Source organism: Macaca nemestrina, chromosome 11 (genome assembly GCF_043159975.1).
Source record: "Macaca nemestrina isolate mMacNem1 chromosome 11, mMacNem.hap1, whole genome shotgun sequence".
NCBI classification, from domain to species: Eukaryota; Metazoa; Chordata; class Mammalia; order Primates; family Cercopithecidae; genus Macaca; species Macaca nemestrina.
The window spans coordinates 59,669,928-59,688,503 of NC_092135.1; the positions used below are offsets into that span (position 1 = coordinate 59,669,928).

Genomic DNA, 18,576 nt, shown 5'->3' on the forward strand with positions numbered 1-18,576 from the left:
TTTGTATATGGTGAAAGGTAGGGGTCCAGTTTCAATCTTCTGCATATGGCTAGCCAGTTATCCCAGCAGCATTTATTGAATAGGAAGTCCTTTCCTCATTGCTTATTTTTAATTGGCTTTTTTGAAGATCAGATGGTTATATATGTACAGCTCTATTTCTGGGTTCTTTAACCTGTTCCATTGGTCTATGTGTCTGTTTTTATAATGTTACCATGCTGTTTTGGTTACTGTAGCCTTGTAGTATAGTCTGAAGTCAGGTAGTGTGATGCCTCCAGCTTCATTCTTTTTGTTCAGGATCACTTTGGTTCTTTGGGATCTTTTTGGGTTCCATATGAATTTTAGATTTTTTTTCTAATTTTGTAAAAATGCATAAATTTTTTCTAATTTTGTAAAAATGTTATTGGTGGGTTGATGGGAATAGCATTGAATGTGTAAATTGCTTTGGGCAGTATAGCCATTTTAATTTTGATTTTTTTCCTATCTACGAGCATGTAATGTTTTTCCATTTGTTTGCGTCATCTCTGATTTATTTCAGCACTGTCTTGTAATTCTTGTTGCAGAGATCTTTCATCTCCCTGTTTAGTTGTATTCCTAGGTATTTTATGATTTTCATGACTATTGTGAATGGGATTGCATTCTTGATTTAACTCTCAGCTTGAATGTTGTTGGTGTATATAAATGTATACTATTTGCATATTGATTTTGTATCCTAAAACTTTGATGAATTTGTTTAGCAGATGTAGGAGCCTCAGGCAGAGATTATGTCTTTCCTAGGTATAGTATCATATCATTTGCGAAGAGAGATGGTTTGACTTCCTCTTTCTCTATCTGGATGCCTTTTATTTTTTGTTCTTTTCTGTTTCTCTGGTTAGGACTTCCAGGACTTATGTTGAATAAGAGTGGTGTGAGTGGGCATCCTTGTCTTGTATCAGTTTTCAAGGAAAATGTTTCCAGCTTTTGCCCATTCAGTATGATGTTGGCTGTAGGTTTGTTGTAGATAATGCTTACTATTTTGAGGTGTATACCTTCAATGCCTAGTTTTTTGAGGGTTTCAAACATGAAGGATGTTTAATTTTATCAAAAGTCTTTTCTGCATCTACTGAGATCATTATGTGGTTTTTGTTTTTAGTTTTGTTTATGTAATAAATAACATTTATTGATTTGTATATGTTGAACCAAACTTGCATCCCAGGAATAGAGCCTATTTGATCATGGTGGATTAGCTTTTTCATGTGCTGCTGGATTTGGTTTGCTAGTATTTTATGGAGGATTATTGCATCTATGTTCATCAGGGATGTTGGTCTGAAGATTTTTTTGTTGTGTATCTGCCTGGTTTTAGTATGAGAATGATGCTGGCCTCATAGAATGAATTGGAAAGGAACCCCTCTTCCTTGTTTTTTGGAAGAGTTTCAGTATCAGTTCTTCTTTATACATCTTGTAGAATTTGACTGTGACTCCATCTGATCCAAGGCTTTTTTTCTGGTTGTTTGCTTTTTTATTACGATTCAATTTTGGAACTCATTATTGGTGTGTTCATGGTTTCAATGTATTTCTGGTTAGGCCAGGTGCAATGGCTCACACCTCTGATTTCCAGCACTTTGGGAGGTTGAGGTGGGTGGATCACTTGAGCCCAGACATTTGAGACCAGCTTGGCCAAAATGACGAAACCCTGTCTCTACTAAAAATACGAAAAAATTAGCCAGACACGGTGGTGTGTGCCTTTAGTCCCAGCTACTTGTGATGTGAGGCAGGAGAATCACTTGAACGCAGGAGCAGAGGTTGCAGTGAGTCGAGATCGTGCCACTGCACTCCAGTCTGGGTGACAGAGAGAGACTCTGTCTGAAAAAAATAAATAAAATAAATAAACAAATAAATAAATAAATAATAAAAATAATTTATTTCTGGTTTAATCTTGGGCAGTTGTATATTCCTAGGAATTTATCCATTTCTTCTAGCTTTTCTAGTTTGTGAGCACAGAGGTGTTCATAATAGTCTCTGAGGGTTTTTGTATTTCTGTCGGGTTAGTAGTAATGTTTCCTTCGTTTTCTGATTGTGTTTATTTTTATCTTCTTCCTTTTTTAAAATTAATCTAGCTAGCAGTATATCAATGTTATTTATTCTTTCAAAGAGCCAGCTCTTGGTTTTGTTGATCTTTTGTGTGATTTTTTTTCATCTCCATTTTATTCTGTTCAGCTCTATTTTGGTTATTTCTTTTCTTCTGTTATATTTGGGATTGGTTGACTTTTGCTTTTCAAATTCCTTCAAGTGTAATGTTAAGTTGTTAACTTAAGATGTAAGTTGTTGTTTTTTTTTTTATGTCAGCATTTAGCAGTATAAACTTTCCTCTCAACACTACTTTTGCTGTGTCCCAGAGATTCTAGTATGTCTTATCTTTGTTTTCTTTTTTTTATTTTTATTTTTTATTTATTTTTTATTTTTTATTATTATACTTTAAGTTCTAGGGTACATGTACATAACGTGCAGGTTTGTTACATAAGTATACTTGTGCCATGTTGCTGTGCTGCACCCATCAACTCGTCAGCACCCATCAACTCGTCATTTACATCAGGTATAACTCCCAATGCAATCCCTCCCCCCTCCCCCCTCCCCATGATAGGCCCCGGTGTGTGATGTTCCCCTTCCCGAGTCCAAGTGATCTCATTGTTCAGTTCCCACCTATGAGTGAGAACATGTGGTGTTTGGTTTTCTGTTCTTGTGATAGTTTGCTAAGAATGATGGTTTCCAGCTGCATCCATGTCCCTACAAAGGACACAAACTCATCCTTTTTTATAGCTGCATAGTATTCCATGGTGTATATGTGCCACATTTTCTTAATCCAGTCTGTCACTGACGGACATTTGGGTTGATTCCAAGTCTTTGCTATTGTGAATAGTGCTGCAATAAACATACGTGTGCATGTGTCTTTATAGCAGCATGATTTATAATCCTTTGGGTATATCCCCAGTAATGGGATGGCTGGGTCATATGGTACATCTAGTTCTAGATCCTTGAGGAATCACCATACTGTTTTCCATAATGGTTGAACTAGTTTACAGTCCCACCAACAGTGTAAAAGTGTTCCTATTTCTCCACATCCTCTCCAGCACCTGTTGTTTCCTGACTTTTTAATTTATCTTTGTTTTCATTAGTTTCAAATAATTGCTTGGTTTCTACCTTTACTTCATTGTTTACTGAAATCATTAAGGAGCAGGTTGTTTAGTTGCCATACAATTGTATGGTTTTGAGATATCTTCTTTGTATTGATTTATATTTTTATTGTGTTGTGTTCTGAGATTATGTTTGGTATGATTTTGGGTTTTTTAAATTTGTTGAGAATTGCTTTATGGTTAAGTATGTGGTCAATTTTAGAATATGTGCCATGTACAGATGAAAAGAATGTATATTCTGTTTTTGTTGGGTGGAGTGTTCTGTAGATGTCTGTTAGGTTCATCTGGTCAAGTGTTAAGTTTAGGTCCCAAATATCTCTTGTTAGTATTCTGCCTCAGTGATCTGTCCCATATCATCAGTGGGGTGTTGGAAGTCTTCCACTCTTATTGTGTCATTATCTAAGTTTCTTCATAAGTCTCTAAGAACTTGTTTTATGAATCTAGGTATTCCAGTATTGGGTGCAGATATATTTAGGATAGTTAAGTCTTCTTGTTTGAACACTTTATTTTTATGTAATCCTATTCTTTTTACTTTTTGATTGTTTTTGGTTTAAAGTCATTTTTTTCCGAAATAAAAACAGGAACCCCTTTCCAGCATTCTTAAAATTTAAAATTTTACTTTCAAAGGAGTCAAGATGAAATGATTTAGATGCTTTGTCACTTATTTAGTCATCTTCACTGTTATCCAGTAGTAAATTTTAACTATAAATTTTATTATAAAAAAGGGTTTTATCATGGTATATAGACCAAGAGGCCCAGGAGTATTTTAAAAGTGAATTTGTTATTCATATTATTACAGCTTACAAACAATATTATTGTATGGGTAAGTTTCTAGAGTTACACTTAAGTAGTTGGGAAACAATATGATTTTTTAGTAATGTACAAAGGCTTTTCAGGATTTTGTACTTGAGTATAATTTTTGGAGATTACATTTAATTTAATTTATTTATTTGTTCTTTTGAGGCAGGATCTCACTCTGTCACCCAGGCTAGAGTGCAGTGGCATTGTCATGGCTCACTGCAGCCTCGATCTCCTGAGCTCAAGCAGTCCTGCCATCTCAGCCTCCTGAACAGCTGGGACTACAGGCATGCACCACCACACCTAGTTAACATTTTTAATTTATTGTAGAGACATCATCTCACTGTTAACCATCGTCTCACTGTTACAATATTTTAGAATCAATTTTATAAACAGGGATGACAGAAAGTACCATAGCTCTAGAAACCTTAACTGAGGACATTTTCCATAGAGGAAAACCTACATTTCCTTAAATAGTATTACACCCTTTTAAACCTCTAGGTTTCCTATACCACCAAATAGACTAGAAAGTAAATTTCCAACTTCACAAAGTTCTTCAGTCAAAATAACACCAGCATACGTGCTATTATATAGTCTCCCTTCCTTTTGCTCTTTTTATCTGAAATCCACAGCATATGTCAGTAGATTATAATTTAATTAGGAGATTTAATAAAAGTTGTATCCACTCCCCTGATGCCACTTCCTTATGGAAAGTTTCATTTTAGCCCGTCCACAGAATAGTATGTTTGAGTCTTATTCACAAAGGAAAACCATCTATTTTTATCTAGCATAGTAGATAATAAAGAAAACAAATTGGAATAATATGAAAGAAAAAGTGAAAACAAAGAATATTTTGCAACTTAAGATTGGCTCCAGACATGGATGAAAATTCAATGTTAAATCAGTTGTTTCTACTATGAGCATTAGCATAAGATCTTTGAGCTGAAAAGCACTATAAGTTCAATTCAAATTACTGTATTATGGTGGGAAATGGGCACAGACTCTGGAGAAAAACAAAATTTAAAAAAAAACAAAAAACTTAAGAGTTGGATCCTGGTTTGACAAGGTCACTGGCTAGGTGATCTCTGGAAAATTATTTAATGTGTTTAATTTGTCTCATCATTTTACCTGTGAGAAAAGTGACCCAGAGAAGTTAAAAGACTTTCCTTTTATTACAACGTGGTTTTGCTGTAGAGTATAGAAAAAATGTACATTTCTTTTTATTCTCAACTATTTGAAGACACTTTATATAATACTATAGCATTAAAATGTCTGCCAAGAGGTTGCTCCTTTGTGATACTGAAATAATAGTGTGACTATGGCCTTATTCTCATATCTGACAAGAAATAATAATTTATTATATTTATTAAAATCACATTTGCTTTCACCATTAATTCTGATTAGGATTTTTATGCTGATATGAATAACTAAAATGATGATCTAAGTCAGTTGGGATAGGCTAAATTATGCTATAAAAATATCCTGCAATCTCAGTGGCTTAAACCCATTTGTTTATGGCTCACAATTCATGTCCATCATGGATCATTGGGATTTTGCTCGTCTGTTCACTGTATTAAACAGTAACTTAGAAACCTCAGCTGATAGATCAGCCTTCATCTTGAACTTTTGCTTGTTGTATGTCAAGGAAAGGGTGAGCTCCAGAGGATATCCTCTTGACAATTAAATACTCCAGTCTGGAAGTGACACACACATAATTTCTGTTCCCATCCCATTTCCAGAATTAATCACAGACATGGACTCACCCAATTAAAAGGAAGCCAGGTAGTGATATTTTACTCTTTCCTAGGAAGAGAGGGAGAACAGTTACGACATGTTATTACCATCACATGATTTATGAGGTATTATGGCCCTGTTTAGTACTGAAAAACTTTAAGAATAACTAATATGAAAACTTTTTGTGTGGACAAAAATGTTCTATAAAATGCCCAGCCTTGAAGAGATACTGTTGGTGATTTGTGGCTTAAATGTACGCTTTTTCAATGTGGCATTGCTATTCTTACCTGACTGTAAGTTTTGGCAGGTATAAGTATTCTTTTCTATTGGTTTCCTCTTCACCGTCTGACATTTTTTTTTTTTCTTTTTGCTTCCTAAACACTAGAGACAGATCCATAGCTTTGCTGATCTCTCTTACTACTCTGGACATTAATCATTCTGACTGGCTCTTTTGGTTAGTTACTTTTGGCTAATCCACTTGATTCCCTAACTAGTTACTCCCACATATTTGTTCTGTGTTGAAGTTGTATCATTTTGTTACACAAAATAATAATATGATATCGTATAGAGGATTTGAATCGTATTGCTTGGAGAGAGAAATTGTGGTCAAAAATGACTAAGGAGAAAAGAAATGAGGGAAATGGTGAAGATGGAGGTAGGCAAGAATATTTAGGCTAAGGTTCATTAGAAATGGTGAAATTAAATTGGTCATCTATTAGGATTAGAGACCAAGTTCCTAAACAGATAAGAATAAAGTGGCTTTTGCCAGAGCGATAAAATCATTGGTTTCTCTTTATCTGTTCCATTTATCTTGCTTGCAGACAATCTAGGTATTACTATGCATTTCGGTCCAAGAAGACAATGGTCTCCTATTTGACATCATGACATCAAGGTTCTTCTCTGATTATCCATCCTGGCAGAAACACCCAGGGATGGGGTCTGAGCTTAATTCTTACATATTCAGTCCCTATGAAGTGACTGCTATCACTAGCTTTCATCCAAGCAAGCCTAACAAAGATTTTTCCTATACAACAGGCCCCAAATTATGCTAGCTTCCCTCAAGATCTTATAAGAAAATTACCAAGAGACTAAAATTTTCAGGTTTAAGACCTCCCACCAATGAAAAATAAGTATTCTTTCATTTTCTTTTTCAATTACCATTAACTTTCCATGAAGGATACACTCTTTATTAGTGCTACATAAGATTTTCTGTGACCACTGGTTAAACACTTATATTTAAATGTTTCTTCAGAGTTAGACAAGTTAACAAAATAACATGAGTTTTCCTTTATTTTCAATTATTTTTTTAATTACAGAAAGAATGTAAGCTAAATGGAATTAAAATGAAATAAGCCAAATGGCTTAGACTAGCTTTTATATACTTCCAAAACTTATGAACCAAGACACAATATGACTGCTTTTCTATTTCAGCCTTTTATTTTTGGGATAAAGGATCATTCACCTACAATATAATATAAACTGTGCTGATAATATTTATTTATATAGGTGGTTGAAGTTTGAAGAAGATGTGGAAGATGGAGGAGAAAGGTGGAGCAAGCCTTATGTAGCTACTCTTTCATTGCACAGCTTGTTTGAGTTGAGAAGTTGTATTCTGAATGGAACTGTGTTGCTGGACATGCATGCCAACACTTTAGAAGAAATTGCAGGTATATCTTTTCTCCCTTAGTCTATTTTATAGGTACAACTACATTTTTGTTATTCTCTTTTCCTTGTAATTCAATATATGCATGAACTTTGGAAAACTATTCTCATAATCACTGTATGAGGCCTTAAAAGTCATTTTCTTTTACCCTGTTATTCGAGATAAAAGAAGTTGAATCTCAGAGAAATATGCTCTAGGTTGGCAGTGCCAAGTCTAGGACAAGATCCTAGATATCTTGATTCCCATTCACCTTTCATTTTCATTATTAGACTCTCACCATTAGAAATTTAAAGGAAAAACCCTTAAAGCTACTTATTTTCAATATCCAAACACATGAAATCACCAAATGAAAAAATTTCAATAAACAGAAAAATGTTGGTTTAGAATGGACACAGAAGAGTATGGCCATTTATTTTAAACTTAATTAAAACCCTTGAATTCCAGAGGAAGCCAAGTGTTATAGTTAGAATTTGTTTTGTAATTCAATACTGCAACCTGATAAATGATTAGTATTAGAATTCAATGATGTCTTATAATATAGACAGCTATATTTAGGAAATGTTATTATTACAGAAATTGAGTCAAAGAACTCCTGTATCTTTTGACCAGAAGACAAACATATTTTAGTAAAGACAAAATAATACAAAAACACAGAAATAAGTTTTGAAAGTATATAAATGAAATAATTGATGGAGGTTTTAAAATACAAACAAAGAAAAGAGACAGTTTAAAAATTATTAGTTTGGGAAAAAATAAAATTTGTTCCATATGATATGTATTTGTGAAGTGGAAAAACTTAGTATCTTAATTATATTGTAGAAATGAAAAATAAATTATATGTGTGTTAATCATATATATAAGAGAATTATATATTAGAAAAATAACATATCTACTCTAATCTGCAGAACAGCCCCATGAAGTAGATGTCATTCTCATTTTCCAATCAGAAAATAGAAACTCTAAAATTGTCATGACCTAGATTTCACCCAGGGGCCCCTGACTTTAAGCCCGGTGTCTTTTCTGTTACACTACAACTGCTGTCTGAAGAAAAAGAGATGTCTTGAAGTGAATGTCACCCAAATTTTGATGGCACACTTATCACCTTAAAAATTATTGATTTAGTCATTGGTGCTGATAGGCATTGCAGTATATGTGAAAAGAACAGTAAGTACTAAAAGATACTTTGGCTTGATTTATTAAACTAAAATTCCAAAAAATCTAAAACACATACATGGGTGCGCGCGCGCGCGCGCACACACACACACACACACACACACACACACACACACACACACTCTGCCCCAAAGATAAGCAGTCCTCTTCTGTTTCATGTGACACCTGTAAAGAGATTATTCTTTAAATTACATAACTAGAGCCTAAAATACTTTATAAAGTTAAACATATATGTATAATTTTCAGAAGTATCCAGGCTACTGTAGCTGCAATAAATCAAGAAAAAATGGAGAAAATGATTAACTCGGAAATAAACAAACTCTCTAAGAATGCTGAAATAGGTAGCTATCCAGCTCAGTTTCTTAGCTTTACATTATATGGTCTTGCTAATACCCATTAAACATTTTTATATTTTAATTAGGAATGAAACAGCCGGGCTTTTCACAGTACTTTGAAGTATGGGGAGCTCTTAAGTTTGTAATTATCTTTTTCATACTCAAACCTGGTTCTTAGTGTTATTATTGTTTTCCTTATTTAATAAAGAAAGAAACTAAGATTTAAAAGGTTAGAGGCCTTGTGCTAAGGGATTTATTTTCGCTGCTTGAATTGATGATGACGCTACCTTTGAAAATAGATTAATCCAAATACATTTTGAAATGGGAAGTGAAACCGTCACATTCTACCACCTGGCAAAATTAGCCTCAGAACACACCCTTTACACTTTTACCAGTCTTCACATTTCTTAAGTTATGTAATTTCTAATGCTTTCCTCAGAAAGTTATTCTTATGAAGAAATTTTCTCCCAGTAATTTGACTAAAACACTGTCTATTTTATCACCTTAGTTCACTTTCATTGTCTAAAATTATGCAACTTTTTCCTAACTCTGTCCCTTTCCCAAGCTCAATTCTGTAGAATATGTGAAGGTTAACTGGGTTAAATCTAGCCTTTTCAAGCAAATTACATTCTCTAAGTCTATCCTTACAGTGAAAGTAGTTCAGTTGACGTCTTGATACCCTAAATAGCTTTTTAGTATTCTTTCTGCTCTTCTAATTAGTGTGTATCTTTCTGACTTTGAAGTAGCCCAACCTGAATGTCCCATTTTTCAGTGCAGAGCAGCCTGTAAAATGACATTTAGAATATGTCAGTGGTTTAATGCTAACATCACAAAGAAAAATATGATTACAAATATCTCTGTTGATCATTATTACCTTAGATTCCTTTACAATCATTACTGAGAAGAGATTTCCTCTCATTGATAACTATAATTTGACTAAATTTAAAAGTTACTTATGTATCCCCTCAATATAATCTCATTAAAATATTTTCTCTCCATAGTTTGTAATTATATTCTTATTTTTTACTTACTCCTATTTTCATTTTATAAAAATTGAGCTGTGTTACTAAGTTTGTAATAAATAAGCATGCTTTCCGTTTTTAAGACTTCTAACTTTGCAAAGTATTTTCACATAATTATGTTTTATTATCAAAGCAACTTATAAAGTAGGAAAGAAATTATTTCACCGTAAACAGATAAATAGAAAGTTCTTTATCAAAGATGACCTTTGCAGAAATGGAAATAATTTTTTTTATTAACCTATAATCATAATTTTTGGGGTATGGGGGTCTCACTATGTTGCCCAGGCTGGTCTTGAATTCCTGGGTTCAATCAGTCCACCTGCTTCAGCTTCCCAAAGTGCTAGGATTACAGACATGAGTCACTGTGCCAAACCATAATTTCTGTTTTATTCTGTTTCATGATCATTTGTGGCCACAGTGATTAACAGTCAGCTCTGAAACTTTTTCCTCAACTCTTATTTATCATGATTTTTCTCTGTTAGCCATAATTCACATACATTAGTCACTCATTTCAGTTTTACAAAAGCTAAGTGTCACAGTTTACCTTTAAGATTTCTAATCCCTAGTACTTTGTGAATGCACAGGCTTTGCAGTATTGATGTTTTTCAGACATTTCCTACTAGATGAATGTGACCCAGATATTGTTTTGTAACGATCAAGGATTTTTATATCAATGTTCTGATATGTTTTTAACAGACTCAGATAATTCCTTAAGATATTTTCGTAGACTTAGTAGCAGAAAATCCCATTTGTATCTGGCAAGTCTGTCAAAAATTTCTGGTATAATTAAAGTAGGATTTTCTTTTGGCTAAAGTTAATTTAAAATGTATCTATTTCCCAATGTTTCAGGAAACTCAATAAATTTAAACTTTATCCTTCAAAATATTACTTAACCTTTTCAAATCCAAAATTCTCCGGATATATCTTCTTACCACAATTTACTCTGATATGGAGATTAATTATATTGAATATGCTTCTGAATTATATTCATATAAATTACAGGGAATTTTATGGTCTATGTTAATCTCTTTGAAATTAAGCATTTTAAAGATTAATGATGGAAATATCCTCTCTTCAGTGTGTGTATACTTTAACCTAATTCTGTCAATGAGAGTTAGGAAGAAATTAAAACCAAACCAAAGTTAGTACCATGGACAGATTATCAATCATAGCTCCCAACTCATTTAAACAACCTTTGTTGTTTAAAATCTTTCATTGAAGGAAGAATCTGCAGTTTGCTCCACTGAATGTAATCTGTAGATATGGGAGTATAGGAATAACCATATATTTTTTAACATGCCTATACTGTGACAATCCTTGGTCTGAAAAGTAAATATTCTATTACAGTTTACACCTTTAGCACACACATCCCTGTTAGTGCTGGCAACCAAACCACAGAATTTAGGAATTTCATATCATATTCCCCCCCACCTCCCCCAATATATTTTACAGTTAAGACAATGGGTTTTCAAAGCATTGATATGATGATCTTCAAAAAGACAGAGATTTATATAGAATCTGCAATATGTCATAGCCTCTAGGGGCTTTCATTCAAGATACGTTATGATAAAATAGTTACTTGATAGGATGAAAAACAATTTTTCATTTTTCTGAGGCCGTTTTCCACAAGTGCTACTAGTTTTTCTTTTTTTCTTTTTCTTTTTTGAGACGAAGTCTCGCTCTGTCGTCGGGCTGGAGTGCAGTGGCGCGATCTCAGGTCACTGCAACCTCCGCCTCCCGGGCTCAAGCGATTCTCCTGCCTCAGTCTCCCAAGTACCGGGGACTACAGGCGTGCGCCACCATGCCCAGCTAATTTTTTGTATTTTTAGTAGAGACGGGAACTCACCATGTTGGGCAGGATGGTCTCAAAGTGCTACTATTTTTCTAGAACCTGCTTAGTGTTAGCAGAGTGTGAGAGTGTGACCTATTTGTCCTTTTTTTTCTTGCTTTTTGGCTTTTCATCCAGATCCTGGGGCAGAATAGACTGTATTATGTAGGCATCATAGCGTGCTGAGATTGCAGGACTTCACTCTGGACCAAAAGTCATTATGGTCCATTATTCTTTCACACTTTTCAAGTTAATACTGATATATATTGTAGTGGGGAAAAGAACAATGTGAGTGATTACTAATTCAGATTCCTTTTGGTACCTAAATGTCACCCTAATATGTTATATTCTTAAGCAAAATGAGTAATTTTTTTCCAGACAAGTAAGATATAATTTGATACAGTTATACTTTGGAGAAGTTTGCTGTGTATTTCTCTGTAACTAATGAACAGATGAGTGTGTTTTTTAATATTTACTTTTCCTTACGTAACTGTTTCAAATAAAAATCTTATCTTTGAAAAACTGTGAAGATAGTGACCTATGGGTTTTATAGTGTTTGAGCCTGGAAACATTGTGCTTTAATAGAAATTAAAAATCATAAACATATGCAGGGTTTATTATGTGATTACTTTTGATTCTGACTAGAATATTGAACTGGGAATTCATATCATGGCTTATATTTGGAACTGCCTTACAATAATATCATATTGGTATTCTAATAACCTACTTTACAACTTCCATTATGAAGCATATGCATATTTTGTATACATTTTTCCATCTTAGCAAGGTTTCAGTGTAATGTCATATATGTTGACAATTTATTATTTCCTTTATTTCAGATTAACCCAGGGGTATTATAACTACTGATCTCCAAAGAACTGAAAAATAGATTTAAATATTATTCTATAGTATAATACATTTTCAGAATTGGAAGGGACCTTTGAGGTAATTATAGTGACTGACTTTCAAACATTCCAGGTATATATTATGGGTGACTTCCAAATATTCATTCTACCTCTTTCCATTGTAAACACAAAAACGATACAGCACACTATATCCCATGTGCCAAATATGGCCGACTGCCTGATTTCATAGGGCATTTGAGCTAAGAATGGGGATTATATTTAAAATGGTTGAAAAATAATAAAAAAGAAGTTAATATGTTTTGATGTGAATGTTATATGAAATTTGAGTTTCAGCATCCATAAAGAAGTTGCACTGGAGCATAACCAGGTTTATTTGTGTACATGTTGCCTGTGGCTGCTTTCCTGCTACAAAGGCAAAATTCAGTATTTGTGACAGAGATCAGATGGCCTACAATGCCTAAAATATTTGTTATCTGGCTCAGGACAAAAAGAGCTTGTCTATCTCTGGTTTAGAGAATTAACTCTAGATTGAAGTGCAGTTCTTGATTAGCCTGTCAGTAATATGAATACCATCTCCTTTGCCAGTGATTGGGTTCAAGATGGGCAGGGCTATGTCAGTAAGACTTAGGATAATTTTTCCTGGCCAGGTGAAAAATAACTCATCTAAGAGAAAGTCACAAAAAATATATTTCTCACTGCATATGAACAAAAATATATATTTCTTTGTTGTGGCTGGAAGCCATCTTATGACCATAAGGAAAATCAGCCTGAGGTTAAAGCTTACCCTAGAGGAGGGGGAAGTTAACAAAATCACAGAGAAGCAGAATTAGAGCCAACCTAACTTTGATCTTTCTATTATGTGAGCCAATAAAATTGTTTTAGGTAGTTTAATTTAGGTTTTCTGCTATTGATAAGCCCAGCTTTGTCTCTAATTGATAAACTGTTATAAAATATGAATATATTGAAACCACCACAAATTTCAAACCAGGAACCCATAATCTATGTAATGAAAATTGCAAAGAAAATCCTGTTCTGGGAAATATTTACTGATAGCCTCAATATTCCAATCAGTGCATCAGGTGCCTTATGCCAGTCTTGGCACCAACATGTGATATAGATATTATTATCTCCATTTTATAAATAAGGACACTGAGGTTATTCAACTTTGCAAAGTCATCTAGCTAGAATGTCATAAAGTGGCCCAAATCTGTCCCCTAGTTCATTTCGGCTTCACACTGAAGGGAAATACTGTTGGTAAGGCAGCATTCTGCTAATTTTGAAACCTTTATTGTACTCAAAAAGGCAGTGGAAGGCAGCTCATTGCGATCTGCTTTACATAAGATGTTAAATGCCTTAAAAACAATTAGAGTTAATATTTGATAATCAGAAAGCAAACTGATTACACAGACATTCACTGATGTGATCTTTATATCACTAAGAGACTTAAAATACCTTTGCTTATCTACTTTATTGACATTTTTGATACTATGTATGGTAAATAATCTGCTTAATTATCGACTTCTGAAATCTCACCTTCCAGTCTTTGTTTTGCAGGTATAGAATATCTTTTTAATCTAACATTCTCAAGGGAGTATGTTTCCAGGAAAGTTTGAGAAAGGGCTGATTTTCTATCCATATGAAACAGAATTGTTTACTCTCCAAATTCAGTAACTATATCACTTCATAGGCCTCTTTGCATCAGATTTTCACAGATAGACTTCTGTTCACTTAACGAGGAAACAAGGAAATTAGTCTGTACTAGAAAATGGGAAAAATATTAAAATATAAGTATAAAACCAATTTCCAAATTCAAACACATTGTGAATTGTGAATTCAAACACATTATGAATTTTCATATCATCTCTACAGCTATTCCATCCATCAGTGTGAATAATGAAGAAATAAAGAACTTTCTTCTCAATGCAACTATTCCCCTTTGAAAAATAATACTTCATAAGAATTATATATTTAAAATAGAATGATTTATAATGAAAATTTGCCCAAATCTTTCTTGTCCAACATTTCTACAATGGAACATAAATTTCCATTTATAACACCATGCTTAGGAATTTTTTTAAAGAAGTTATTTCTATTTCAAGATGACTAATATTGTTTAGGGCTTGCATATTTGGACTCAGTGATTCATGGCTGGCACATGTTCTAGAGGAAAGCTGTATTCATCTTCTTCCGGCCTCTTCTCTTCAGATATGGTTCTTGACCAACAAGTGAGCTCAGGTCAGCTGAATGAAGATGTACGCCACAGGGTCCATGAGGCATTGATGAAACAACATCATCATCAGAATCAGAAAAAACTCACCAACAGGATTCCCATTGTTCGTTCCTTTGCTGATATTGGCAAGAAACAGTCAGAACCAAATTCCATGGACAAAAATGGTAAATGTTTGTTTATTGTGCTCTTTATGTCTACTATAGGTCTCTGACATATCAAAGTGCTTCTAAATCTTTTAAAATTTGTTTTATTTGAAAATGATTTTTTGAAATTCAGATTATTGTAGAATTCTTTTTACATGAGGATATAGTCTTATTATCAAGCATCAAATTGTAAAACTTTTAGAAAAGAACTTAAGTTTCCTGAAAGGCTCAGGAAAAAATACAAAAAAAACCTAATATTTAATAAAAAAAAAAACTTTTAGATTTGCTGCAGAAAATATAAACAGAGCATCTGTGGCATAACAAATAAGGTCCTAGTCTCTGTCCTGTAGCTTAAAAATGTAATGCGGGGCTTTGACTTATGCCATAGATGGTGTTTTCATTTAAAGGAATCATGATCGTCATCTAGTGTTTGTGGAAAAAAGATATTGGTTTCATGTTGCTCATAGTTAACAAATTCCATTAGAGAAAATGATTGAAAAGACCAGCCAGTGCATTGCTTGTGACTTTACCTACATTATGGCTGATTCCGGTTCAAGGGCTCATTGCTGTTTGTAATGTGGCATCTTCAACATCCATGGAGCCACCCCACTGACCATTTTCATACACCAATATAGATGACCACCATTGTTTCCTAGCAATCTTGACTTTCTATGATTTATGCTTCGGACTCTTTTATCTTTCCTGTATTTTTGTTCTCTCCTTGCATTTATTTAACCCCTGATCATTTGCACTAAGGAAGTTGCTTAGGAATCTCCTATTGTCATCCATCCTTTCTATTAGTCTCATGAAAGAAAATGAAGTTACCATGAAGATGGTATGAATTTGTTAAACTTCTATCAGCTTTAAAGTTTCCAGTTCTAAAAGATAAAAATTAATGAAAAGTATTTTCAAATGCTTTACTGGAAAGACTGATTTCCACAAATGGATGAAAGCACATGTAGTGACAGCATGAAATATCATGTAATCTCACCCTATTTTCAAAAGCTTCAGAGATGCCTTAAATAAAATGTATGAAAATTAGTTTTCTCCAGATTTGCTTCATATTAATCAGTTTCCATACTACTGAATCAAATATACATAAAAAAGGTAGAATAAATGCTTTATTAAATAGATAAAGATGATTAGATGTAATTTTGTCTCAGAGCATAGAACCAGTTCTTAATGACAAAATCATTTTTGAAATACTCATTTGATTTTTGGGACTTTTCAGTGACTGAATATAAGTCATTTTTGTTACATAAAAGAGTCTATAGTTGTGCACACATTAAGTTCAATAAAATTATTATGAATACTTTATAGTAAATATCAACTTATGTTTGTAGAGTCCACTGAACATTCTGAGGAGGTATAACTTGCTTTGAATCAAATCATATATTTAAAACATATTTTATTCTAAATCACAATTTGCTTTAAAATAAGTGATATATAAGATAACAAAACTTGAGGCTTTTATATTCTAAGAGATGTATTACAAATGCTGTGCTTTTGTTATGCTTATAATGCTAGTATTTATTTGGTATGGCAATGTTAAAACAGAGTCAGTTATTTACAATTTTGGCTATGGGCTTATGTCTACATGACTCCAAAAACTTTATTAAAATATTCCCAAGAATTAATTTCTAAGAATGCATGCAGATTTTATAAAAATGGACTTTTGCCTTCATAACTTTTGCTAGAAATCAGATAATAAGATATATGTCTTTAAGAAAGAGGTATGTTTCTTCAAAGAGGCAAGGATCTTGCATTTTGAACTAGTTAAAATTTATACCTTAAATTTCACTGGAGATAATGTTTACTCTAACAATAATTTCATGACTTTTCTTTTGAAGTAAGATGCTATAGAATTTATTGGATCAATGATTTATTGTAATATGCAGATCTAGGCACACTGTTTGTTACTGCTTTAAACTTCTATTAAACATAAGAGGAGATGGTAGAATTATAACTGTGAATTACAAATCTACATATAGTCACAAGGTTTTCTGAGAGCCTGCTTTTTGTCTTATTTAAGAAACGGTTTAGTTTTCCCGAAAACTAGAATCTGAGTGATTCTGAAGTGATTCTGTCACCATCTGTACAATCAGCCTTTATCTGAACACATACAAATCTTTTTGAGGCATACGTAAGGGCAATAAAAACTTGGAAACATTTCTAATAAGATTCATATACCCAATTAAGTATTGTTGTAGAGTATGCTGTCAGAAGTGGTTTTCTAAGCCTAAGCTTATAACACCTCCTTATGACTCTGTTTTGCTTCCTCACACACTTTGCATAATTATGTGTGTTGAGAATTCTGAAAATATGTATAGACTTCACCAATTTAGAAATAAATCTCCTACCCAAAAATGAAAAAAGTACGAAAGACCTTTACTACTGAGGTTCTCAATCTACTTAGGAACTCTAAGGCCTGACAAACTCTAGATATATAAACAAATTGAAATTAATAGCCATAAATATGAATTGGACCTTATGTTCTAAATATGCAATCTAGATTTAAAATTTTGTGCAATAGTTCAGAGAGACGCAAAAGGATTTCAAAACATCAAAAAAGTAAAGGTAATACTATTAATTTTTTAAAATCCTTAGTAAAATCCATTATGCAAAAAGATGGACTTTTTTAAAAAAGATTATAGAATAGAAATTAAATAGGGCAAAGATTTTTCCAGAAACTTTAAAACAGAATACATTTTCCTCCCTAAGCATAGTGGTAGAAATAAGTCCCCGTTTCTTGTTTAATGTGCTGAAATTGTCTCAAAAACAAACGGAAGCTTATGTAGATAAGCCTGAAAGAGTCGTACAGAATAAAGTTTCTACTTCCTTAATTGACTTGTGTCTTGAGCATGTTACCTTGTTAGTACTCTCTGGGGTTAAACATTCAGACACTGTATTTCAAATGGGGTCTTCACTGTTTTATAGATTAGATTAATAAAATAGTGCATTTCCTTGCTCTTCTCCTTCCCAAGTCTACCATTCTTTGTCCATTCCTTTTTTAGTGATTTGTGATAATTTGTCAGTCTCATCTCAAAACACACTAGTTAACTTTTCTTGGTATTCTGCATTCTCTTCAGGGCTAATGTGAAGGATGCTATGGATTCACCATGCATTTTTAATGCCACCATGCTGTGTTTAACTTTCACTTTTCATTAAGCATCAAAACTGTGAGAATTAAATATCTGATTCTGATATTTCAATAAAAAGTGACAGTTACATTTGGCAAAACAACAGCAAAAATAATAGAAAAATAATATCTACTTTGACATTAGCACCCTGAAAAGGGTATGGATGGTAAAACACTCCAGATAAATATATTGAAAATATTAAAATAATTATTTGGACTAGGAAGATTTTCTAAAACTAAAAATAAGACTTTTGTGTTAAGTGATCTAGAAGGCAAAATTTATCAGTATCTGTATTTATCATTTAGGTCATGTATTCAATTACCTTTTGAGACATTGGGATTATAAATCTATTATAAAATATTATTATCCTTATGATAACTTTTATATTTTTGAAGATAATTTGGGATTATTAGTTTTGTTAAGTATAGGGTGTCTTTATTCTCCTCTGTCCTTTACTAATAATTTCTAACTCTGTTT

General features: G+C 33.0%; 1 protein-coding gene across 20 annotated transcripts in view; it reads left to right on the forward strand.

The window, feature by feature from the left end:
- The window catches only part of LOC105483348 (solute carrier family 4 member 10), a 452,662-nt gene that overhangs the window by 313,740 nt on the left and 120,346 nt on the right, over positions 1-18,576 (forward strand). For all 20 annotated transcript variants that reach the window (XM_011744188.2, XM_024793282.2, XM_011744189.3 and 17 more), the window contains 2 exons: positions 7,206-7,366; positions 14,792-14,980. In XM_011744188.2, coding sequence (XP_011742490.1) covers positions 7,206-7,366; positions 14,792-14,980 — 350 coding nt within the window. The remainder of the gene's footprint in view (positions 1-7,205; positions 7,367-14,791; positions 14,981-18,576) is intronic.